The sequence below is a fragment of the Rattus norvegicus genome, chromosome 10 (assembly GCF_021556685.1).
Source record: "Rattus norvegicus strain SHRSP/BbbUtx chromosome 10, alternate assembly SHRSP_T2T, whole genome shotgun sequence".
Lineage (NCBI taxonomy): Eukaryota > Metazoa > Chordata > Mammalia > Rodentia > Muridae > Rattus > Rattus norvegicus.
Window position 1 is genome coordinate 97705329 of NC_141543.1, and position 26987 is coordinate 97732315.

Here is a 26987-nt window from a genome sequence, read left to right on the forward strand (position 1 = left end):
CTTGGAGATGGCTCTAGAAAGTGACCAATAAGAAAACCTGTGGTGGGGTTGGGGATTTAGCTCAGTGGTAGAGCGCTTGCCTAGGAAGCACAAGGCCCTGGGTTCGGTCCCCAGCTCCGAAAAAAAAAAGAACCAAAAAAAAAAAAGAAAACCTGTGGTGGGTTAGATAACAGGGACAAGTATTTCAGCCTACCATAAAACCACACACCTACTGGTTCCCAAAGACATCAGGCTCTGTCTAAACAGCCCCTCTCATAAAAGGTGACCACAAATCATTTGGAATTTTCCAGCCTTTGAAGTAATTATGCTTGCTGCAAATTGTACTGTCCCACTTACAAGACTGCAGCATAAAGAGGAATGTAATTGCTGTTCCATTTATAAATCTCCCCAATACACACACACACACACACACACACACACACACACACACACATTCATATTCTCTCTCTCCCTCCATCCCCGCTTCCTGGAACCTACAACTGGCCATGAACAATCAAGCTGCCTTCTGCAGCAGAAGGACTCTTTATCTCCTTATCAGGGCTTAACTCTACTAGTCAGCTTGTTCCAGAGGTAAAGAGAAAGCAAAGGGCTTGAAGGAGTTCATCTGGGGGGCTGAAGAGATGCTCAGTGGTTAAGAACACTGGCTGCTCTTCCAGAGAACATAGGTCCAAATTCCCAGCCCCCACGTGGTGGCTCACAAACATCTGTACCTTCAGTTCCAAAGGATCTGCGTTCCTCTTCTGACTTCTCAGGGTACCAGGCACACAAGTGGTACACAGATATACATACAGGCAAAACAACCTTAATCATAAAATAAAATAATGTTTTTAAAATAAAATAGTTTCTTTTGGTTGGCTAAAGATGTAGCCTAGCTGGTGGGGTGCTTGCCTACCATGCATGAAGCCCTGTGTTGGATCCATAGTACTATATAAACCAGGCAGTGGTGAATGCCCATTATATAACCACCACCTGGGAAGTAGAGGCCGAAGTTAACCCTGGTCACTGAGGAAGTTCACGGCCAACCAAGGAACATGAGACTCTACACAAACTAGAAAAAACAGAGTCCGTTTTGGTTCACTAATGTGTGCACAGTACAGGGTCACTGGTAAGACAGGGAAGAAGCAGGTCAGTGAGACCAAGTCCCAAAGTGCTTTGTTCTACTACCCAGTTTGGACAGATAGACTCTTGACAGCGATTAGATCTGCATGTCTCTAAATGAAAACTAATCAATTTTAAGTGAATTAAAATGTGCTAAAGAATGAGAGTTTATAATTATTAGCTCTAACAGGAATATTCAGAAGCAGGCAGGGCATTTTCCCAGGGGCAGGCCGACAAGACCTTGTATGTTTGTGCAGCACAGATGTCAGCCTGCGGTGGGAAGCAGAGGTCAGTAACAAACAGGCCGGATTACTCTCTCCTCCTTAGACGACTCGTGCTGTATTAGCACAACTGGTCTTTAAAAAAAAAAATAGGGGCTGGAGAGATGGCTCAGCAGTTGAGCACTGCCTGCTCTTCCAGAGAACCCAGGTTTAATTTTCAGCACCACATGGCAGCTCACCACTGTCTGTAACTCCTGTACTGTCGGCAATAACCCATCAACCATTCAATTCAGTTCCTCGGCCAGCCCACTGCCTGTTCCATTTCCTGACAGTTTTAGTAAAAGTAACAATGGCATCTGCTTTGGATAGGAGTCAGGGGTCTCAACTGACTTACAAGACTGAAGCATAAAGAGGAATGTAATTACTGTTCCATTTATAAAATTCCCCAACACACACACACACACACACACACACACACACACACTCACTCATATCCCCGTTCCCCCTTCTGTGCTCTTGTAGAGGACTCAGGTTAAGTGTCCAGTACCCGAATGGTGGCTCACAAAGCCCTTTAACCTCCAGTTCTAGAGAATCCTAACCCCTCTTCTGGCTTCTTCAGGTGCCAGGCATACATGTGGTGCACATGCATATGTGTGAGCATTTATACACACATACCAAAATAAATCTTCTCCATTAAAAAAAAGAGAATTACAACCTGGACACACTGATTTTTTTCCTCTTCAGACAGGGTTTCTCTGTGTAGCCCTGGCTGTCCTGAAACTCACTCTGTGGACCTCAAACTCAGAGATCCGCCTGCCTCTGCCTCCCAAGTGCTGGGATTAAAGGTGTTTGCCAGCCCAGATTCACTGATTTTTCAAGAATATCAGAAACTTCTCTGGTATATCACCACAGACTCTAGTCCTGTAGTGCTTTAATAAGTAAACAAATAAATTAACTCAATAAATAAAACACCTATAGAGCATGTCAACCCAGCAAGAAGCCCTCAGCATAGTGTCCTATAACAGAGATAGGCATTAAAAGATATTTTAAAGAATATTTGCATCTACAATTCTGCTCGCACAGTGTTACCTGCTAAAAATGCAAGCGGAGCCAGACACTGGAGATTCTGGCTGCTTTACAAAGTATTCAGCAGGGTTCAGTGTGCCATTGAATCACATGGAAAAGGCTGTGCCCAATAGTGACCAAAGGGCATCAAGAAGTCACAGCAGTAGGGCTAGGGAGATGGCTCAACAAGGCTCCTGACACTGAGCCTGACACCTGAGCTTGCTCTTCAGCACCGCATAACAAAAGCAAAGCAACCCCTGCAAGCTGACCTCTGACTTCCACACACAGGCCCAAATATCACTCATATACACATAATTATGATGAATAAAATACTTTTAAAAATTCCCACTAGCGGGGCTGGGGATTTAGCTCAGTGGTAGAGCGCTTGCCTAGGAAGCGCAAGGCCCTGGGTTCGGTCCCCAGCTCCGAAAAAAAGAAAAAAAAAAAAATTCCCACTAGGCAAGATGACACATTCACAACAACAGCATGAGAGAGAAATCAGTGTCTGATAAGAATACAAATCTATTACACAAAGCCCCTCTGCCAAAGAAAGCCCATCTGATCCACAGAGGACCAAGCCTCTTGTACAGTCCAAGGAAAAGGGCTGAATTCTCAAGAAGGAGGTCTGCCTTTAGGTAAAGGCCGTTGACACAGATACTAAGACATTTATTTTAATCCAATGCTGCCTCCAATCCCATCTCATTCAAATATCTGATCCAACAACAAAAAACAGTGCAGAATCGGGGCTGGGGATTTAGCTCAGTGGTAGAGCGCTTACCTAGGAAGCGCAAGGCCCTGGGTTCGGTCCCCAGCTCCGAAAAACGAAAAAAAGAACCAAAAAACAAAAAAAAAACAAAAAAAAACAAAAAAACAGTGCAGAATCAGAACACTGGTGGCAGTAAGAGCTTCCTCACGTCTACTTTTAATGAGCTTCATTCAGTATGTACAGTTTTAAGGGTTTCAGAACAATCCTAAACCGTTCCAAATTCTGTCACGCCAAGTTTGCCTGTACTGTCGGCAATAACCCATGAACCATTCAATTCAGTACCTCGGCCAGCCCACTGCCTGTTCCATTTCCTGACAGTTTTAGTAAAGGTAACAGTGGCATTTGCTTTGGATAGGAGTCAGGTATCTCAACTGGGGAGGTAATAAAGGGCAAGGCCTAACTGAATATACTGTGTGGTTTCCAATGAAGCAGCTCACAGAGTTAAACTAGCATTTGTGGCAATTTTAGGGTGTGGTGTAATTAACCACCACCCAAGACAGTTACAACTCTTCAGCTCAGTTCAGGCTATCCCTCTGCTTTACCAGATAGATCTGACAGAAGGCACTGCCTAAGTGCACTTTATTCCTGAGCACAAAGGTGGTTGCTTTCACAACAGGTGGCTGTGTCCTACTAACTAGGTGTAGGGCCCAAGGCTCAGTCTAAGTTCAGTCATTTGTTGTTCTGCTTGTCTTCGTGGTCCTCCTGCCATGCTGGAGAAGAAAATATACTCTGTTAAAAAAAGTGCTTCAGGAAACCCTTTACCACATATATCATGGACCAGAAAACATTACCTTGTTCTTTGACAGAATGTTATCAAATCCCCAAGGTGCCTGAGGAGTATTAAAGATCTAGGGCAAACCACTCATTTTATAGATACAAAAACACAAAGGTGATATGATTTTATCAGCTGAGCCTTACTGTACAGGCGTGGCCATTGTTTTCCCACTGTTTTCACTGAAGAGAAATGACTGCAATTTAGACTTTGTAACAATTAAGAAACTGGCCAGGTTTACTTATCTTGATGGAGAACCACCTCAATCTAGACTAATAAAGAGCTGATTAGACTACAAATTTGTGAGGTGCACCAACCTGACTTCTTTAAAGCTGAACTCCTCTTAAATATGGATACTCATGTACGATTAACCTATTATTAGAGTGTTCATGTGGAAACCCCAAAGGGAGAATAAGTCTCAATTACATAGCACATTCTGAGTCCTGATAGTAATCTGAAGCTGTCAATTTTGATCTTTACACTTCCCTAGAGATTCCTTGGGGCAGAGGGAGTGGGAAGGGAAGAGGTCAAAGAGAAAGTGGATAAGTGTTCCAGTTAAATTTAAATTATCTACAAACAACTGTATTATGACATAATTGCCACCTACACTTGCCAGATGTTGCCAAGCACTATGATAAGAGTTAAACAGCATGAAACACTCTGGCTCAGACACCTGGCCAGACCCCAGCAGAATCCCCAGGTCTAAATACACTGGCTTGTTACCATCTCTCCCTACTCAGTCCACAGCAGCATAGTGAGCTGAATCCATGTATTCATCCACACCACACAGACCAAACAGCAGAGCTGCTTACGCTCCTGAGATATATAATTTTTGAGATGAAAAGACCAAAGGATCACCTTCTCAACCCTCTCATTGCCCAGGGAAGAAATCAAGGCCCTCAGGGGTGAAGTGACTTACCCGAGTCACCATAGACAGTTAACCACAGACACAGGGCAGGCTCAAGGCTCTACCTCCCAATCTGGTCTTTTGCCCACTGTTCCTGAGCTATAATTTTACTACTTTAAGTAATAGTTGTCTGAGAGCCATAAGCCTACATCATTTCAGGTCTGAAACTCCCTCCTCAGCACCCTAGTGGGATGGAGGGTCAGCATTCTGCTTTGATATAAGGGTTAGTCTTAAAGAAGACGGTGATATAATTTATAGATTCTCTAAAGATACATATATATCACATAGCACAGCAAGTTAGACAAGGTAAAGTCTTTATCTTTTGCTTTTTTAAGTGTGTGTGGGGTTTTGACTGCATGCATATCTACGCCTGGTGCCTGAGGAGGCCAGAAGATGGCATTGAAGCCCCTGAAACTGTAGTCATAGATGACTATTGCCATCATGTAGGTACTGAGGATTGAACCTGGGTCTTCTAGAAGAGCAGCCAAGTACTCTTGCCCACTAAGCCATCCCTCCAGCAGCTAGGGTGGGGCTTTAAAAAAAAAGTTCTAGATGAAAATTCGTGAGATCCTACTATCCATGTAAGTGTGTGGGAGTAATACCACAAAAAGTCATAGCCTTAATCTTCATAAAAATTTCCTATAGCACACACCAATCCAATCCAGACCTTTTCCTAATTTAAAAAAAATTATGTTTTAGATGACATCAAAATTTATGTACTTAAAAGTGTACAACTCAGTAGCAGGTAAAAGCACTTGTCTGAGATCAATGCCATGAACCCACCCACGGGATACAGGGAGAGAATCCAGTCCTGAGTTCCAAATGCATGCATAGGCATGTTCACAGACACAGACGCACGCACATGCACACTTAATTAAAAAAGCTCTTCAAGAACAGGCACTACTGTTATTAACTGTTGTAAAGCCACCATGTTGTACAGTAAGCCCCTTGGACAACTCGTTCTAATTGTTTACAAAGGCCTCTAGTGAGAGGAGGACACAGCCATTGCTCACTGGTTACTCTTTCAATGTCACTTAATGTCCCTGCACATGAGCAAATGCACACTGCTGCCTATGGACAACTTACCTCAACGGCAAGCATCATGTCAGCCGACCATAAAATGATGAGCTTCCCAAAATAGACTATGCCTTTGTTTCACTAGGAGTAAGATGCTTTCACAAAAGGAAGATATCAAACACTGACATTACTTGTGGAAAAAAGTTTTACTGCTAGCTGGCTGTGATGGTCTATGCCTGTAATCTCAACACTAGGAAGCTAAAGGAGGGAGGACTAGGAATTCAAATCCAGCTTTGACAAGAGGCAATCCTAGGCTACATGAGACTTGTCTCTGGGTGGTAGGGCACTGTGGAGAGGGCACTGTGGAGAGGGTTCGATGGGCAGAGTGCTTGCTGCACACGCATGAAGATCTGAGTTCAGATTCTTAGCACCTCTGTAAAAGCCAGATGTAGCATCCACTCGTGTAACCCCAGTACTATGGGACAGAGACACAGGGATCCTGAGGGCTCACTGTCCAGCTAATCTCCCCAAAAACAGTGAGTTCCAGGTTCGGTGAAAGACCCTATTTCAAAAAATAGCTGGAGAAAAATAAAGGAAGACATTCAATGCTGACATCTGGCTTCAACAAATGCATGCACAGGCAAATGTGTGCACACAGATGAGCACAGACACATATACCTCCCCGGCACCCCACGTACAAATTATGCCATCAGATCCCCTAATATCAACATGGGTTTCTCAGATACTCAGACAGAAACAGGTAAGTATAAAAACTGCTTCAAAGACTGTGTTAGAACAACCAAATCCACAGACCTGTGGCTTTTAAATAGAGAAATGAAAGAAAAGCCAGAGGAACCAGCTGGCATGGAGCCTTCTCTAACTTATCAAGGGGTGCACAGGAAACAGAAGCAGAATGGAGTAGCCACAGGAAGACAGCAAGCCTATAGGCTCAAAAAGAAGCTATAGGTTCGAAAAGTGTCTTTCCAGACACTTCAGGAGCAGTATCCGCCCCTGGTAAAGGAAAATGGCTGTCCAGGGCATGGACGGAGGAGGGAACACGCTCTTCACAGTGCACATTCTCCCAGGGGTCCCCCTTCTAAGTCTTGTTGTTCTTTCCCTCTCTTGAAAACTGAGAAATAGCAACATGTAAATGTTGACAAGGAAAACCAATATTAAGAAGTCCAAGGTGGGGGGCTGGAGAGATGGCTCAGCGGTTAAGAGCACTGTCTGCTCTTCCAGAGGTCTTGAGTTCAATTCCCAGCAACCACATGGTGGCTCACAACCATCTATAATCAGGTCTGGTGCCCTCTTCTGGCCTGCAAGCATACATGCAGGCAGAAAGCTGTATGATGTATACATAATAAATAAATAAATGTTTAAAAAAAAAAAAAAAAAAAAAAAAAAGAAGTCCAAGGTGGATGCACACCCCTTCCTTTCCAGCCTCCACCTGGGACCCTGCAGCCGTCGTGATGTTGATGCCTAAGAAGAATCAGATTGCCATCTATGAACTCCTTTTTAAGGAAGGGGTGATGGTTGCCAAAAAAGACGTCCACATGCCCAAACACCCCGAGCTGGCAGACAAGAAAGTGCCCAACCTTCATGTCATGAAGGCCATGCAGTCTCTCAAAGTCTCGAGGCTACGTGAAGGAACAGTTTGCTTGGAGACATTTCTACTGGTACCTCACGAATGAGGGCATCCAGTATTACCTGCACCTACCTCCGGAGACTGTGCCTGCCACCCTGAGCCACAGCTGTCCCGAGACTGGCAGACCTCAGTCCAAAGGTCCAGAGGGTGGGCGGCCTGCAAGATTCACGAGAAGAGAGGCAGACAGAGACACCTACAGAAGGAGTGCTGTGCCCCCTGGAGCTGACAAGAAAGCTGAGGCTGGGGCTGGCTCAGCAACAGAATTCCAGTTTAGAGGGGGCTTCAGTCATGGACGTGGTCAGCCACCTCAGTGAAGTTGGAGATTATATTGTATTGAATAAACTTTAAAGAAAAAAAAAAGTAATTCCAAGGTAGCTGAGGATGTGGCTTGGTTGGTCCAGTGCCTCTCTAGAACGCATGAGCCATGTCTGGATCCAAACCACTCTCATAGGCCTAGTGCTTGAGAAGGGGAGGCAGAAGGTTCAGGGGTTCAGGGTCATCCTCAACCACATGTGGAGTTTGAGAACAGCCTGGGATGCACCTGAGATTTCTATCTCAAAAATTAACTTAATTAAATAGCAAAAAATAAACATTTTGAAAGCGAGAGTTATATAAATGTAACAGAGAACACTTAACAAGGATATTGGTGGCAGCCAAGGATATCTTCAGAAAGCAAATAAAACTCAAAAACCTGATTATCCACTCTGTCTCGAACAGTGGTTACTCCCATCTCTCACGGACAGACATCGACAGTACAATAGATAGTACTGCCAGAGAGAAGCTGGAAAGAGGAAGGAAAGAAAAACGTGTTTGCTTTGTGGTGTTTAAGGAAAAGTTCAAGAGTGAAAAGATTCTTACCAAACACCACTCCATTTTACATCCTGGGATTGCATTTCAACCATCTAGAAACGCTTTATACAACAAACCATACTATTTTTTCCCTCTTCCTCCTCCCTCCTCCTTTCTCCCCCCGCCCCCCCCCCCCCCCCATGACAGAGTTTCAGAATTTCTCCGTGTAGCCACTGGCTTTCCTGGAATTTACTTGCTTTGTAGATGAGGCTGGCCTTGAACTCAGGTCTATCAGCTTCTGCCTCCTGAGTGCTGGGATTAAAAGCAGGCACCACTGGGGGTTGGGGATTTAGCTCAGTGGTAGAGCGCTTGCCTAGGAAGCGCAAGGCCCTGGGTTCAGTCCCCAGCTCCGAAAAAAAGAACCAAAAAAAAAACAAAAAAAAACAAAAAAAAAAACAATAAAAGCAGGCACCACCATGGCTGAGGTTTGGTGTTGCTAAGTACTGTAGTGCTAAGTGCAGGCCTCTGAGATCCAGGTAGATCTGACTGGTAAATAAAGATGCCTACATTGAATAGATAGGTAGTGCTTGGCATTCCAGGCAAGGGGAGGAGAGGTCTGAGGAGATCAGAAGAGAGAAAAGAAGGTGAAAAGAGGAGAAAGATGATGGATAAGTCAAGAAAATGTGGCCCTGAGGGCTGGTCAACTGGAGTTAAGAGCAGCCCAGATGAAACACAGTAAGTAGTAACTCAGGATTATTGGTAGGAAAGTAGATTCTAATAGTACAGAGGATCTGCCCAGCTCTTGTGCTGAGTAAAGCTTATTGTAAAAATAAAGGCTGTGTATGTGTCTTTTACCCAGGAAATAAACCCTAGATTGGGATTAGAAATTTCTATAACACTACTATGCCTGATCATACCATTTTCTGATAATGCTGAACAATTCAAAAGATAACTATTAGTACAGTGTAGAGCCTGACCATTATGCTGTGGTTGTTAATGGGCCAGATTCTGAAGCCAGACTACCAATGAGCAACCCCTGCCCTGGCTTTGTCACCTATAAAATGGGTGAGAAATAATAAATAATAAAACTCTGAAGTACTTAGGGAAATTTTTAATCAATGTGAGATATATATGGCAATTTAAAGTTAAAAATGAATAATAACAAAACACAATAATAATCACTACAAAAGAGATCTGCTCCTGTCCTCAAGGAGTTTATTATCCATTAAAAAGTCAGAGCAGTTGGGGCTGGAAAGATGCCTCAGTGGTCGAGAACATCGACTGCTCTTCCAGAGGACCTGGGTTCAATTCCCAGCACCCACATGGCAGCTCACAATTGTCTGTAACTCCAAGATCTGACACTCTTACACAGACATACATGCAGGCAAACAGCAATGCACATTGAATGAATGAATGAATGAATGAACAAATGAACATCAGAACAGTTAATTTCACAAACAGAAAAAGACAAGCTGCTTTATTAAACACTATGAAAGAGACAGGAGTCACAAAAGTATAACAGAAGATGGATTCAGTCTTTTGATGGCGTGAGTTGGGCTTTGAGGGCAAAGATTTCATGTCAAAGGTTTTCTTGAGTTAATATCTACAGAGAGGAAAGGAAGAGCTACCTAGGCAGTGGACACAGCCTGTGCAGAGGCCATGAGACTGAAAATATCTGCTGTATTTAAGGACCTCTAGGATCAGTGTGGCTGGAGAGGAAAAAAAAGGAGACAGGAAATGTAAACAGGTAGGGCTAGGGGAAAAGTTTGCACTTATAGAGTGGTCCACAAAGGCCAGAATCAATCCGACACGTCTAGTTGGTTATTTCTCCATGTATGCCCCCACAGAAGCGGCAGGACCATACGCTGCTGTGACACTGGGAAACAGACCTAGAAGGAAAAACCTCATTCTTGAAGAACAAAGCACTCCACATACCAAACATGATGATCAAGCACATAGTGGGAGTCCTCCCTCGTGTTTTAATTTATACTACTACTATATTAATGTTGCTTAGCTGGTTGTAGACTAAGGACAACACAGTAAAACCTCTGGTAGACCCCACCTCAAGGTCTGCTTTCTAAGACCTCATGTCTGGTCAGCCCCTGGATATGTGATCAGAAGGATTGTTAAACCTGCTCCTTTCTTCTGAATCACTCTCTGTCTCTATGGTGCCTGCACCCATTCTAGAATGGCTTTTAATACAATAGAAAGAAATACAGAACCCCACGGACTAAGATAAGCCATTGAATCACGGCCTCCATTACTTAAGGAGATTGGCAAGGACTTGTAGGATTTACCAATCTCTTCCAGGCACTCCCTGCCTCACTCAGTTTCCTGTTGGCTGAACTCTTCAGTTTCTCTTGCTTGCTAGTTCACTTATTTCAACTCCGCTCTCTTAGTTTTAACTTACACATGGACAGAAAGAGAACCCCCAAAGCTTACAAAGCTCCTGTCTTCAAGGAGCTGACCTCCTAACAGGGGAGTCAGGTAAGACAATGAAAAGTGCGCTCCACAACAGGCCTCCAATCTTCAGAGCCGCTCTCCCTTCCTGGGCCAAGTCCTGACATCCTGTGCTGAGCTCAAATGTGCTCATTTGACTCCAACCAAAACTTGTGACTAATCCTCCCAAAACCAAAGTGCAAAGAACTCGAGGCTGCTGGGCATGGTGGTGTCCATCATTAGTCCCAGCTTTCACGAGGCAGAGATAGGCATGTCTCTGAGTTTGAGGACAGCTTGGTCTCTAGGCCAGACAAGGGCATGTGCTGGGACCTGCTTATAAACCAAATCAAACCAAACCAAACCAAACAAAACACCAAGGTTTGGAGATAGCCCCATGAACCTGGCATATGCTTTGTTTTGTTTGTTTGTTTGTGGGGGGGAGGGCTGAATGGAGGTGCTGTGGGATGCACTGGTGTGTCCCAGCCTGGCCTTTGAGCAGGGCATTCCACTTCTATTGGGGAAAGAAAAGTGGGCTGGATGGAGCCTTTTAGCTCTACTGTGTGAGTACCCATAATATACCAGGACTTTACCTCCCTCAAGCTTTGCTGTGTTCTTCTAGCCCCAGATTAAACCACATCCAAAATCCACATAGATGTTGTAGAAGTCTTGATGCCTTTAAACACGGTCATTGCCAATCCATGCCACACCCTGGTATCTCCTTTTATCTCAGAATATTGCAACACTGAATATTAGTAATTATCTGATTCACTTTAAGGTAGGGTAGGGAAAGAAATTAAAAGCTAAAACAAGGGGCTGGGGATTTAGCTCAGTGGTAGAGCGCTTACCTAGGAAGCGCAAGGCCCTGGGTTCGGTCCCCAGCTCCAAAAAAAAAAAAAAAAAAAAAAAAAAGCTAAAACAAATAAAATTAAAAGAAAATGCTGTAGGGACCAAAAGACTGCTTTCTAGCTATACACACAAGCTATGTAGACTCTTAAAGCATCCAGCATCTAAGGGAGAGAACCTTCTTCTATCCAACCACAGATCAGATAAGAGACTGAACTTTACCAGCACTAAGAACTTTATAAAGATTTCCAAGCACTCAGCCCTCAGAGCAGGAATAGGGCTGGTCTTAGAGAAACTGTGGTTTGACTATTTGTTAGTTAAGCAGCAAAACTATAGATAAACGTCTTAATCACACTGTGTAAAGAAACTGTTTTCTTCTTTACAAAACTAGACCATGACAACTAGGAAAACGAGCCCTCACAGAATTATGGGGCAAGACTGCTGAACTGAGCAGAGCAAACACAAAGTACCTCACAGGTGAGAGACTCTTCAAATCTGGTTTTACAAACTTTCTTATACTATTTTAACTTCTTTGGTGATGGCACAGATGCTTCTATAATGGGAAGAATTTTAATTTTGGTAAATGTGAAACACATACACACACATTTGGAAACAGAGTCATCACAAGAATCAAATTAACTACTGGGGAATTCCCCTAATTTTAAACCTTTTCTCGCTACCATTAAAAATCAACATGAGCGGGGTTGGGGATTTAGCTCAGTGGTAGAGCACTTGCCTAGGAAGCGCAAGGCCCTGGGTTCGGTCCCCAGCTCCGATAAAAAGAACCAAAAAAAAAGAAAAAAAAAATCAACATGAGCAGCACTTGGATTTATTTGCTCAGGGTTTTCAAACATTTCTGAAGCTTCTTGCCACCATTCACTCTTCCAGAGGAAGAAAAACAAACTGGGGTACAGACTTGTATGCTGACCCCTACAGTAAGTGATGTGATACTTATCCAAGTGCTGTGGTAGGAGCAATGCTCAGGAAAGGTGCCATGATTCCAGAACCTCTGAGCCTTACTTGATGGAAACAAGCTCACTGACTTCCCAGGTCCCTACTCACCTGCTCTACATGCTTCTTTTATTTAATCTAATGTCTATCTAATGTATAAGTGTGCATCTGTGCATGCGTACATAGATGTTCGTTTTTGAGGAAAGATCAGCTTTTGGGAGTCTACTTTTTTCTTCTACCATGTTGGTTCCAGGGAGCCAACTCAGGTAGACAGGATTGGTCGCAAGGTACTTTATTCATGGGGCTGGAGAGATGGCTCAGCGGTTAAGAGTGTTGATTGTTCTTCTAGAGGTCCTGAGTTCAAATCCCAGTAACCACTTGGTGGCTCCCATCTGTAATGGGAGCCAGTGCCCTCTTCTGGTGTGTCTGAAGAGAGCCACCATGTGTATTTATATATAATAAATAAATCTTTTTTAAAAAAAGATGCTTTATTCACTAAGACATCTTGCTCACACCTAACAATGTTTTAAACAAATAGAATAGTTGTATGTATTTATGCATAGCCATATGTTTTCAGACCTATATAATAGGCAACAATCAAGTCAGAGTAATTAGCATTTCCATCGTCTCATGTCTCATTTGTGTTAGAAGCATTCAAAATCCAGAGCTGGAGAGATGGCTCAGAGGTTAGACAGAACACTGGCTGCTCTTGCAGAGAACCCTGCTTGGATCCACACAGTGGCTCACAGCTGCCTGTAACTCCTATTCCAGGGACCTGATGGCTTCTTGACCTCTTCAGGATCCAGGTACATGCACGGCAAACAGAAATTCATACAAGCAAACATTAATACAACAAAGATAAAGATATAAATTCTTAAAAAGAATCATTTAGCCAGGCGGTGGTGGTGACACCTTTGACCCCACACTTGGGAGACAGAGACTGGTAGATCTCTGTTTGAGGACAGCCTGTTCTACAGAGCTAATTCCAGGACTGCCAAAGCTACATAGAGAAATCCTGTCTCAAAAAACAAACAAACAAAAAGAAACATTCAAATCCTTTCTAACCATTTGGAAATATATAATGAATTGCCACTAATTATATTGTATTGTGCCACCGAACTCCTATCTGGGAGGTGGGGGCGTGTGCTAGGGCACATGTGTGTGGAGGTCAGAGGATAATGTGGAGGAATCAATTCTGTCCTTCCACCACGTGGTTTCTGGGAATGGAATTCAGGTCATTAGGCTTGGTAGCCAGTGCTTTACCTAGGTGAGCCATCTCACCAGTTGAGCCGTATTTTTTAATTACCTGCCCTCTGTACCTTCCTCACCCTTTCCCTTGCCTGGCACATCCACTTCCCCTGACCCCGAGATAAGGTCTGAAGCTATGTAGCCCAGATTTTCTTGAGCCTCCCATGTTCTGGAATTACAGTGTGTTACCATGGTTTGGTAGCCACTATTCTATTGTCTATTTCTATGAGATCAATTTCTTTAGCTTCTACACGTGAGTAGGAGCACATGGTATCTGTCTGGCTCTGTCTGCCTTACTTTACTTAACACTATGTATGTCCTCCCGTTCCACTCATGTTATCACAGTGAGAGGATTTCATTCTTCCTCACGACCAGGTAACATCCTATTGTATGTACTTACCATCTTTTCTCTATCTGCTCACCCACAGATGAACACCTCGGCTGATCCCCTACTATGGCTACTGTGAGTAGTGGCACACTAAACACAGGACACAACTATGTCCTTGACTTCTAGGAAAGTGCATGCTTCACTCTTGTACTTTAAAGGTCCAACTTACTTCCTCCATAAACGCCTTTCATCCACTTCCCTTGGGTACTTCATTCCTGCTTTCATCCTTTGAAACCACAAGGATGTTTTACGTGTTGGGGTTTGTCAGGGGAACCTTGAAAGCTGTGCTGTTTTGATTCCTGAGTCTCTTCATAAACAGAGAAAGCAAATACAACTAACTGCTCAGGACCTTCTAATAAGCATCTCCCTAAACCTCTCACATTTCAGTTATTTAAGAGTATTTGAATATAAGGCCAGCTATCAGGTAATGCTGATAATAGCAATTTCAGTAGTTAGTGCTCAAAGAATAAATGTCGATAGGTCTTTTATTAACCTGCTTTTTTAAAATAACAAAAGAAAATGTTGAATAGGAAGGGCTGGGGAACTGTCACTAATATACTTATCTTGTGAAGATGAGGACCTGAGTTTGACCCTAGCATTATGTATTGTGGTATGCACTTAAAAGTCACAATTCTGGAGAGACAGACCAGGTAGATCCCCTGGGGCTCACTGGTCAGCCAGCCTAGCCTAATTAATAAGTCCTAAGTCCAAATGAAAGAGAGAGTAGCTCTGTGAGTTTAAGATCCCTTAGTCCTCTTGCAGAATACTCTAGTTTGCTTCCCAGCACCACATGATAGCTCACAGCCATCTGTAACTCTAGTTCCAAGAGACAGATCATACACATACACTTCTGACCTCTGTGAGCTCCTACACACATGTAGTGCACATACCTACATTCAGGCGCATATATATACAAATAAAATTAATGAGTATTTTTTAAAAATCAAATTAACAAAATCCCAAAAGCACCCTGCTTTACCAAAGGCTAGATATCTTTGGCACCTCTTCCCATTTATCACACATTTGAACATGCCACACATACACACAAACACACACAAAGTTGAACAATGAAACAGTAGGGAAAAGGCCGTACTTGGTTCTCTATTTTTAGTTCTGCCACTCACTAGCAGGATCTATTGATCGGAAACCTCTCCAAACACTGAGTTGCAGCTTCTGTGGTCTGGGGCACCCTGTGATACCCCTGGGCATGCAACTGTACTTCTCTGCAAGGATCAAACCAAGGAAGGCACAGGGATGGTCTACAAGCCTGGCTAAATATCAGTGAGCTGGGGCTGAGGACGACTGTTTTAAAGATGCCAGGCTGTGTCCAGAGATTCTGACTCCCTTCATTTGGGACGGTAGCTGAGCATGGCTTTAAAAGCGTCCCTGCTGATTCAAGTTCAGGCTAGGAAGCTTTGCTGCAAGTGACACACACTTGGTGCAGCTGTGGCAGTCTATGCAGATGTTTCTCTCCCACTTGCAAGGCCCCTCAGGAGTAAAGGGCTATTAGTTTTAAGAGATATGATTTACCGTAGTCAATGAGCTCCTCTGGCTTGGCCAGAGGTCAATGACAACCTCAGGACCTGGGGATCTGACAGCAGCAGCACCTTGTGCTCAGAAGCACAGGAAGAAACTCAGTTTCTATGACAAACACTCCTGAGACCTAGACAAACAACTGTCCCCTCATCTGAGATGAGGGAGGGGAGATAATCCACCAGAACAAGATGGTTTAGAATTATAATTATAAATTAGTCCACAGTCTAAGGAAATCATGTTTAATACATGAAGACGATCCTGCATCAAGGAACATGTTTTAGTAGTGAAACCTCACGCTGAGTGAGGAATGAAATGGACCTGTACTCATCACTACCATTAACCCGATGGGATTTGGCAATGGGAAAAAATGAATCTCACTGCAACAGGAGGAGCTCATGAAGATGCTACCCACTTAGGTTGTCTACCCAAGTAAATGTTCTGAAAGGCCCTCTAATTGAATAAAAGTGCACATTATCACTGGAATCCTTTTAAAGATTACAGAACAGAGACAACCAAAGCGACATCTTTCCCTCATCTCAACCCTAAAACCCACAAGCCATTTGCTTTATGTTAAAAATAGCAGCCCCCTGCACCAGGCAGGGGTGGCAGCACAGGGGATGCAGACCCAGGCAGTGGTGGCAGCACAGGGGATGCAGACCCAGGCAATGCAGACCCAGGCAGTGGTGGCAGGACTGGGGATGCAGACCCAGGCAGTGGTGGCAGGACTGGGGATGCAGACCCAGGCAGTGGTGGCAGGACTGGGGATGCAGACCCAGGCAGATCTCTGAAGTCTGTGCCAGCCTGTTCTACAGAGGGAGTTCCAGGACAGTCAGAGCTACACCAAGAAACTGTCTCAAAAAATGCAAAAACAAAACAAAAAACAAAACAAGCAAACAAACAAATAAAAGAGCCCCTTGTTTTATGGTCCTTACTTCAAAGGGAAATTCAATCAATATCTGCTTAGTGCCTACACTACAGTGGGAATGGCTAAACACAGCATGCTAAACTCCACAGAGGCGGCAAAAAATAAACAAAAAAGCAAGACAGGATTGTTTCTCTGGCTCTAGCATAAATCAGCAAGAAGTCTCACACTCACACATTCACACACACACACACACACACACACACACACACACACACACACACACACAAGCCTAGGGCACCTTCTTGTCTCCCCACCCCCACTATACTCTCCTCTGTTCACCTAGGCTAATCAGAGTCCTTCCTCTGTGGTCCCAGGGTCAGGTCCTTCCTGCCACCACAGAACTGCTTGGGAGGTGGGGGACTCTGCAGAGACACCCCATCTCTTCAGGGTTTCTTGGTGAAGGCTTTGGCAGGGTTGCTATTAAGAACTTTGTAAGGACTTCTAAGATATAAGTTTTCAGTTTTGGTATTTCAGACATATTACTAGGCAAAAAGTTACCGAAAAACACACACCTGCTTGGATATTATTAGACCTCAAAGAAATGAGCTCAAACTGAAAATCTGGCCTAGTGGATTCTTGAGCTTCGCCCTCTGAGGCTGGGTCAGAGATGGCCTGCCTCCTGATAGAGCTTCCTGATGGAGCCAAGCAGCTTCTGTAGCTCATGAAGCTCCCTGCTACAACACAGGGAGGTCATAGGTCATAGCTCACGTGGGAGGGATACACACCACTTAGTAAGCAAGCACTTTCCAGAAAGCCTCCCAGATGGCCCTTCAAACCCAGAGCCTCATGGTGACCTCCTTAGTTCACACTCAGTACAACTAGGAGACATTCCCCCCCCCCCCCCCCAGAGCTGGGGACCGAACCCAGGGCCTTGCACTTCCTAGGCAAGCGCTCTACCACTGAGCTAAATCCCCAACCCCGACATTTCTAACATAAGCCCCAGGACCGGAGGACTGCAAAGGGCCAGGGTTGGGGACAGCTCTCCATAGAAAAGCAGGAGGATCAGGTCCAAAGGTCCTCCGGCCATTCACATATTACCCAGGACAGGTGACCAGACCTCCCTGACCCTGGCTTTCTAACCTGTCTTTCCAGAGGGCAAGAGTTCCTACTGTCACTGAGGGTGCACTGAGGGTGTCACTGCACTGCACTCTTGAACTAGATCAGATGGCTGAGACGGAATGGGCCTGTCTCTTATACACCGATCTCAGTTCCCCCAGAAACCTACACATTTACTCATATATGTTACTGGCAGCTCGAAATACTTCTAAAATATTTTGGAAACTCCCTTCAAAGACTATGCTTTTGAATCCTTTAAGTGGTAGGAAGTGCTGATAATCTGAGGGTGAGTCAGATTTCAACATTTTAATAAACAAGTAAAAATCTAATCCAAGTGTCTGCCATAAACTGTGATCAGACTAAGTAGTAACAGTTGTGGTCCAACTGCAGCATGACTCATGCAGAAGTTGTATTTAGTGATGGCCAGAAAGAACTGGGAACTATTTTAAGTTATATAAGGATAATTGGCTTAAGAGTAAATATATGTATTTTTAAAAAAAGATTCCTTTTTGGTTAGGATTATTAAAGCTGTTTTGGCAGGACATCTGTTATCCCAGCTAGGGAGGCAGAGACAACAGATCACACAAGTTTGATTAGTAGTAGTCCAGCCTAGTCTACGCTTTGAGTCCCAGACCAGCCAGTGCTACATAAGGAAATCATGTCTCCAAAACAAAACAAAATTTTTTTTTCTTTTCTTTTTTTCGGAGCTGGGGACTGAACCCAGGGCCTTGTGCTTGCTAGGCAAGTGCTCTACCACTGAGCTAAATCCCCAACCCCAAAACAAAAATTTTTAAGTTATTCTGGTGGTGGGCATAGCAGCACACACATTTAATCCCAGCTCACAGGAGTAAGAGGCAGGGAATGGGCTGGAGAGATGGCTCAGTGGTTAAGAGCACCGACTGCTCTTCCAGAGGTCCTGAGTTCAAATCCCAGCAACCACATGGTGGCTCACAACCATCCGTAATGGGATCTGATGTCCCCTTCTGGTGTTTCTGAAGACAGCTACAGTGTACTCATATACAAAATAAAAAAATAAATCTTAAAAAAAAAATAATTAAAAAAAAAAAGAGGCAGGGAAATTTCTGGTTCAAGGCCAGCCTGGTCTACTTAATGATTTCCAGGACAGCCAAGGCTATACAAAGAGACCCTGTCTCAAAAAAATAAAAAAAGTTATTTTGTTTTAAAGTTACTTAATAGTAGATGAGTAATTAAACTACATGATTATAAAGTTATAATTGCTATAACCAAAATGGTAAAGGGAGGGGCAGATTTGTATAACATATAAATTGACCCTGAAGAAGTAATTATTTTGAAAGGGACACACTTTTCTTCTTTGGATAAACAGGTTCTTTTGTTGTAAAAAAAAAAAAAAAAAAAAAAAAAAACTACCAAAGTAATAAGTTTACTGTCAACTGGTACTTTAATCTTCCTAAGAAAAACAGTTGCAAGGGCAAACCATGAAAGAACAGGAACCTCTAAAAGGACAATTAATATAGTAGCTCTTGATTTATGAACACTCTTCAGGCTAAACTTTAAATGGTCTCATAACCCGACAAAGAATCTTATCTGCAGGAGACAGGCTATAATCAGAACTAAAGTCACAGGATTGAGGTATTTTAGAGTGCTCGTGGGGGCTGCATCTGCTACAAAGCTGATCTGAAACCACTACAGAGCAAAGGAAGCTGTGTAGGAGCCATTTAAAAAGCCAGAATAAAGCATCTTCTTCTCACCAACACTTAGTTATATAGGGGTCAGAGATGTGACCAAGATTATTTTCATCATGAAAACATAAACTAAAACATCTTCATCCATCTTATAAATCCATACTTCTAAAAGAAAACAGCTTACTCCAAAATGGTTGTCATAAAACCAATTTTTTTAAATTTTATTCATTTTATGTATATGAGCACACTGTCTCTGTCTCCAGACACACCAGAAGAGGGTGTTGGATTCCATTACAGGTGGTTGTGAGCCACCATGTGGTTGTTGGGAATTGAACTCAGGACCTCCAGAAGAGCAGTCAGTGAGTGCTCTTAACTGCTGAGCCATCTCTCCAGCCCTGTCATAAAACCAATTTAAAGTTGGTTTTATGCTTTTTAAAAAAAATCCAACAGTTGGAGGGATGGCTCAGTGATTAAGAGCACTGGCTACTCTTCCAGAAAACCTGGGTTTGATTCCCAGCACCCACGTGGTGGCTTACAACTGTCTGTAACTCAAGTGGGTCTGATAAGGCTTCTGCAGGCACCAGGCATGTAGGTGGTACACACATATACATTAAGATAAAATGCCTGTACACATAAAATGAAATAACAAAATTAACAAAACAAACAACCAATGGTGCCTGAGGGTTTAGACTAGAACTGTAAATCTACACATATGGTTACAAATTTCAGGTCCAGAAACCTATTCCCAGCAAATTAAGCAGCTAATATATATTCAAGAGGTTACCAACAAGGTGGTTCATCACAGTACTTACAGTAATCAAAATTTTAAAAACTATGTAGGGCTGGAGAGATGGCTCAGTGGTTAAGAGCACCGACTGCTTTTCCAGAGGTCCTGAGTTCAAATCCCAGCAACCACATGGTGGCTCACAACCATCTGTAATGGGATCCAATGCCCTCTTCTGGTGTGTCTGAAGCTACAGTGTACTCATATACATAAAATAAAATAAATAAATCTTAAAAAAAAAACTATGTATTATCTAAATGGTCAAATTATGGAGCCTCGGGGGGGAGGGCGGCAATGGGGGGAGGGTTGGGAGGGGAACACCCATAAGGAAGGGGAGGGGGGAGGGGGATGTTTGCCCGGATACAGGGAAAGGGAATAACACTCGAAATGTATATAAGAAATACTCAAGTTAATAAATAAAAAAAAAATTATGGAGCCTCCATTCAGAAGTAGTGTGCAAACAGATGTTACAGAATTAAATTTACTGACAGAAAAATGATCTCTCTGCTTCAGTCTAGGTAAGAAAAACATCTATGTAAATTTGTGCACAGAAAAAAAGTCTTAAAAAATATTGGTAGATATTAGTAGATTAACCATCAGGGAAAAGCATCTCAAAACCACAATGAATGAGCACTCATGTCCACTAGAAAACTAGAATACACAGTAAGTACACATATTAATCTTTCTTTTGGGGGCTCCTGTTCTTTTTGTTACACTGCAGGTGAGAATGTAAAAACTAGTGAGGCTGACTTCAGGGAAGAGTCTGACCATTCAACAAAAGGTTAAATACATAGTTATCACATGATCCAGCAAGTCTACACCAAGAAAACTGAAAGCATGTATCCATTCAGAAACTAGTGTTCTTAGCAACATCTGCAGTAGCCCCAACGTAAAAATAATCCACACGACCATCAGCTGCCAGGATGTGGTGTCCACAGATAGAAATATTATTCTGCAACTAATGTTATGTTCTATGTGAGCGTTGAAAAAAAAAAACAGAATGATGTATCAAAGAAGTCGGTGATATCAATATGAAATGTGCAAAGCAGGTAAATCCACTGAGATAGAAAGTGGTCTCATATTGCAAAAGGACAGGAGGTGGATGGAGGTGGGGAAGGGAGCAGCAGCTAATGGGCATAGGGTTTCTTTCAGTGACAATGAAAATGTTGGCAACTTACTTGTGGAGACGGTTGTACAATTCTCTCAATACACTAAAAACTATGGGATTAACCTTTTTAATGAGTCAACTGGAGTCCCACAGTGCTACTGGAAATGTTAATGGAGGTGATGTTTGATTTGTAGTGATTACACAGGGGTTTTAGTTTCACCTCTGTCTACTTCAGGCTTATCTATCCTTTCTAAGTTTTCGTCAATAAAAATGATTATTTTGATTTCTTTTTTGTTTTTTTTTTCTTTTGAGGGGGGGTGTTGTGTTTTGTTTTGAGACAAGGTTTCTCTGTGTAGCCCTAGCTGCCCTGGAACTTGCTCTGTAGACCAGGCTGGCCTTGAATTCATAAGCATCTCCCAAGTGCTGGGATTAAAAGTGGGCGACACCACTGCCCAACTTTGGATTTTTACAAAAATTGCCATGTTATCATGCAGAAAAGAACATATGCAGAGAGAGAGAGAGAGAGAGAGAGAGAGAGAGAGAGAGAGAGAGAGAGAAAGAGAGGGAGAGAGAGAAACAGAGAGAGAGAGAGAGAGAGAGAGAGAGAGAGAGAGAGAGAAACAGAGAGAGAGAGAGGCAACTGCTAGGCAAACCATGGCAACCCTATCAGGACTCCATTCCCCAACCTGTGAAAAGCTCAAATGCTTTTTAACTGGATGAAGGTTGAACTTTTAAAACAAATCGCAAGTAATAGCCTTATGATAATTTGTTTTTAACTTCTACTTTCCCCAACAGGGTAGGGTGCACTCACCCACCCTCTACAGTGCATAGCTCGGCAATATGTCACTCTGAGGCAAGCAAGACTCAAACCAGACATGGAATATGGTAAAGCTAAAGCCTTGGGGCCAGCCGCAGCATCCAGGAGGTACAGTCACCCAACATCCTTATTATTCATGGGGTGTGATTCACCAGCCCTGCTTTCTAAGTCAGCATCACACTCTAATCACCTTGCCAGGTGACAGCCCCCAAGTTATCTGAAAATAATATGAACCGAATCCATCAGGGGCTTCTCCTCCGTATCTTTTCCATGGAGGAAATATTTGATCATTATAAAACACAAAATATTTAAAAAGACTTTAGATCCCAAAGGCAAGGGAGAAATTCAATAAAAAATTAAAGAGTCAGCCAGTCTTTAATGTGAAAATGGTGTGGAGAAACCTAAAGCAAGCAAGTAACTCCCTGCCCTCAACCTAGGAAGGTGGGACTATGCTACCCAGCAGTGTCGGCTCACAGACAGCTCTACCGTCATGCTCTAGCACTGAACTTTGAAAAAAAAATTACTTTTTATTATATATATAAATGCCAGCATGTATGTACAACATGCATGCCTGGTGCCTGCAGAGGTTGAAGAGGGCGTTGGATCTTGGGAAACTGGAATTACTGACTGTAGCTAGCCTCCACGTGGGTGCCCAGGTCCTCTGTAAGGGCAGCAAATGCTCTTTCTGAAGAAGAGTGAGCCTCACGTACAGTTCTGAAACACTGTCTTGCCGAAGAAAGCTGAGTGGGCAGCCGAACCGATGAAACGTAAGTGCACAAGTACAGTTTAATTTTACCAGCAACCATCCCGATAGCATCAGCAACAAAGCATCTTAATCACTGCCTCAGAACAAATAACTCCATGTCTCCTGCTAGGATAATTCATTCAGGTGATAGCTATCAAGAAAAATGATAAACAAGGGCATTACTGGTTGAGCTTTCTCCTGCCGAGGCACAGTGTGTTTCTTACATATATAGTCCTTGGGTCTCGGGGACTTTTTCTTAACCCCCATCAAACCAAATACTGACTAAATAAACTTGATATATCTTCGCTGAGCTAATTTTTTTTTTTTTTTTACAAATGCATTTGGTCTCACATGCCGTCAATCTTGAAGTGGTTGCCCATGTAAAATTAACCGACAGATAGAAGATAAGGGTCTGAGAAGAAAGGGAAATCTCTAGAATGTAGCTAACTTATTAAAGCACATTCTGGGTTGGCAAAAGCAGCTTCCAGTACTTACTAACAAGGATCTTGTAGTCCCCGAATCTCAACTAATAATGAGTCAGTGTCTGACTCAATTAAAAAACACACTCTTAAAGAAAATCGCAGCATTGCCTCCAATGGACCAGCTACTTCACCAATCAAAACAAAATAACCTTAAAAACAAACCAACATTCCCTGGCAAGGCACAGCACATACAATGATGAAGGAGTAAAAGGCACTTTAGTAGGGAGATAAAGAAGACACACACTACCTACTATGTGCAAGGTACCTTCCTCCCAAGCACTAGCTGACCCCATTTCACAGATCAGGAAACAGAGTCCTGAAAGTTTAAAAAAAAACAAAACAAAACAAACAAACAAAAAAAAAAAAAAAAAAAAAAAAAAACCTTGCCTGAGGATACAGCTAGCAAGTTATCAGTTAGAACTCAGGTCTGCCTGATTTAACAGCTGCTGTGTTCTGCCCAGCGTCAAGGCTGCCTACTGTTCATTCTGCTCGAACTTCCACTTCGAATCTTAAAATACTATCTTACTATGTTTGGAGTTAAGATCTTATTTAGAAGAAAAATTCTGAAAAGTGAAACCCAACCTTTCGTTTAAAAAAGCCACAGTAAAACAACCTTTGGTAAGGATCTGGAATCTTTTACATGAACTCTTGACAAGTTTGGGTTTCTAAGCACAACTTGAAAATACATGAACTAAAACTAAATCGTTGTTGACTCTTTACCCTGTGCTGCTGGGTGACAAAAAACCCTAGATTCTAGCAAAAGAAGAATAAATGCAAAGCTGTGAAGGAAACCACGTCTACCTCAGCTGTGAAACTATGAAATGATCGATTTCCACATTAAACATTCAGTCATGCTGTTTATACCCTTATCTGCGAGCAGCAATCAATCAACCCAAGGTGAGGTGTCCAAGTTCAAAACCCGGTCCTAGTTGTGAAAAGTACATCTTTTCTTTTTAATTAGGAGAAAAAATAAACACCTAAGGGTCTGCCATTAAAAGAAAATGCATATAAATTTCCATTTGGAAAAAAACAAACAAACTTGAATTTGAAAAAGTAGACCACCTTTCATACACTTCAGTAGTTTCTAAATTCTAACTTGTTACTCTGACAGCGCCGACAATTATTTACCTACAAGGCATAAGAGTTCAAAGAGTTCGCCCAGAGTTAACAACCAGGCTGGCCCGCAGGTCTCCACACATGTCAAGTCTTCCACCAGGACACCTGGTACATGATATGCCATTTTAAAGGGAACACGGTACCTTCAAAGAGGTCATTAAATACAGCCAGTACAAATGTGCCATGCCCACATCCTGAACAGGGCATTAAAAAAATTTTTTTAAAGCCCTCAGTTCTTCCAACCAAAAGATGAAAATAACCATGTCCGCCCACAAAATGTCCTCTTTAGCCAAAGTGTTCAAATCCTGAGTGTATAAAGAGTTAAATAAATATAAACCGATATTTTTTTAAAAAAATGTGAAGGCGTTTCTGACGGCCCCACACGTGAGACAGCTTTAAGTTTTGCAGTACAACTCTGGCCCACACACCGAGTCTTTTAAAGGGTCTAATGCCCACAGCTTAACTTGTTTAATGACGCCTTCGCTGTCTAGCAAAAATACTGGTGGGAAGCCCCCTGCCTCCGAATACAAAGAAACCTTCAAGTCAGGTAAGCAGAACCCAGCGGCTGGGTAAAAACGCCATACCCATTCCCGGCTGGAATCGATTCCCAAAGTCTCATTTAAAACAAAAACAAATAAAAAAAAAAAAAGAAAAGAAAAAAGAAAAAGAAAAGCAAACTTTCGAGCAAAAATTCTAAACTCCAGTCACCACCCGCTTCTCACGGCTTCGGGTGTCCTTCCGCGGCCACCGCAGCAGTGCGGGCGCCCACCTGTGGAGACGGCGGGGCAGGTGGGCAGCGCGCCCAGGGCCCGGCCTTCGGGAGACAGCTCCGAGTCGCGCGGGTCCTGGGCCCTGGAGCCGCTGTCTGCCTCGGCCGCGCTGGCCCCGGAGGCGCCTGGGGAGGCGGACGGCTGTGTGTGGCCGGCCGCTGCAGCTCCCACGGCCAAGCCTCCCGCAGCTGCCCCAGCCGAGGCGCCGGGCCTCCCGCCGCTGAGGCCCGGCTCGGACACCCGCCCCCGCCACCGCGCGACTCTCCTCTGGCCGCGAGCCGGCCCGTCCCCGCACCGCACTCCCCTGGTTACTCACCCCGGGACCGGGTGGCAATAGCAGCAGCGCCAGCAGGAGCAACAGCCACCGGGCCGGCATGGTGGGGACGTGGCCCTGACTCTGGGCCCCGCCGGTCGGTGTTGGAGACCGCGCGGACAGAGGGCTGGACTGGGGCGCCGCGACGACAGCGCGGCACCGGCGGAGGATCGGTGGACACGGAGCTGACTGGGCGGCGGCGACACCCCCATTTCCAGCCCTATAAGTGCCTTGTGTCCCGGCTTCTTCCGGTCGGGGCGGGCTAAAGGGCGGTCCCGGGGCGGGGCTGGGGAAGGCGGAGTCACTGCCTGGATGGGGAGGAGCCTGCGTTGTTTTATGGGCGTAGTAAGCGCGGGAGGGTGGGGTTAGAGGCTGACAGGGTGCTGGCTTCTGGCTGCCTCCGATTTTTGGGCGCTAGAAGCCGAAAACCAACTCTTGGCTTTGGGTATATGTGGGCGCTGTGCTTCTGAATGGAGAAGCTTGTCCAAAGCCAAGGGAAAATGACATCTGCCACCCCACAGGAAGCCCCACTCGCCGAAGGAAGGACTCACGGCGCCAGGTTTGGTCTGGAAGAAGGGAATGCCTACAGTCCTCCATCTCTCCGCTGCCAGCCACCACTTACTAAGGTTGCCTAGGCGACCTCTAAAGCAAGGGTTTCAGCAGCTGGCGGAAATTCGGCCCTGAGCCGCAGCCCTAGAGTTCACTGAGGAGGATCCTCCAGCTGTGCCTCATCCAGCCCGAAGGCCCCTTTCTTCCCTAGCCTTGCCCTCAGGAATTCCCCCCCCAAGTCATGTCCAGCAGCCTTCCGTTCCTCTCGGAATGAACCACAGCCAACTCATTCACCAAAAATTATAAGGAAATCATGCAGGCTTCTTGTGTCACACGTGTTTACGTGACCTTCGTAGATGTGGCCGGGTGAAGCTTGAGAGGACATGTGTCACAACTCTTTCGAGGGAGTGGGTGGGCTGAGGACTCCAAGGTCTATTTAAGGATTGTGGGTTATTAATCAGAATTAATGAGCCCAACAAGTTGTTTGGTCACCGGGTCCCAAGCTGCCCTCCACTGAGCTGGAAGAGGGAGGGGAGAACTTGTTTATAATAGGAAAGACAAAACATTCAGTGCTCAAGGAAAAAGTAGCTTATTATTATTCTAGCAGAAAAAGGGAGTCCATGCCCTGTTGGTAGAGCACTTGCATAGATTTCGGGAAGTGCTGGGCTGCATCTCCAGGCCTCCCTAAACTGGATGTGTTGCCCCACACCTGAAACCCCAGCACCCTGGAGGTGGAGACAGGATCAGAAGTTCTAAGTAATCCTTGGCTACCTAGTAAGTTTGAAGCTAACCCAGGTTATCGGGCCATGGGACAAGGAGAGCAGGGGCTCCTTTGACAGCCTGTGGGAATTTTCAGGTTTTTGAAGAGAAAAGGTTATCCTGGGGGGAGGGGGACGCAGCAAAGAAGTAGTGTATGGGTGGTAAGGGGTTAGGGGCGGGCTGGGCTAAGGGCCCAGTCTGTGTGTGCTTTGGG

The 26987-nt window shown here is 44.1% G+C and overlaps 1 protein-coding gene, 1 long non-coding RNA gene and 1 pseudogene across 2 annotated transcripts in view; 2 read left to right on the forward strand and 1 right to left on the reverse strand.

Annotated features, from left to right (window-relative positions):
- Ern1 (endoplasmic reticulum to nucleus signaling 1) overlaps positions 1-25663 on the reverse strand; it is a 94647-nt gene extending 68984 nt beyond the window's left edge. Inside the window, 1 exon segment of the mRNA NM_001443666.1 lies at positions 25469-25663. Coding sequence (NP_001430595.1) covers positions 25469-25528 — 60 coding nt within the window. The 5' untranslated portion in view covers positions 25529-25663.
- Positions 7316-7805, forward strand: Rps10-ps6 (ribosomal protein S10, pseudogene 6; annotated as a pseudogene).
- On the forward strand, positions 10509-14343 carry LOC148003140 (uncharacterized). The gene is made up of 4 exons (XR_015632180.1): positions 10509-10767; positions 11954-12039; positions 13162-13319; positions 14190-14343. It is a non-coding gene; the product is annotated as an uncharacterized LOC148003140 (long non-coding RNA).
- Positions 25664-26987: the final 1324 nt, after the last annotated feature.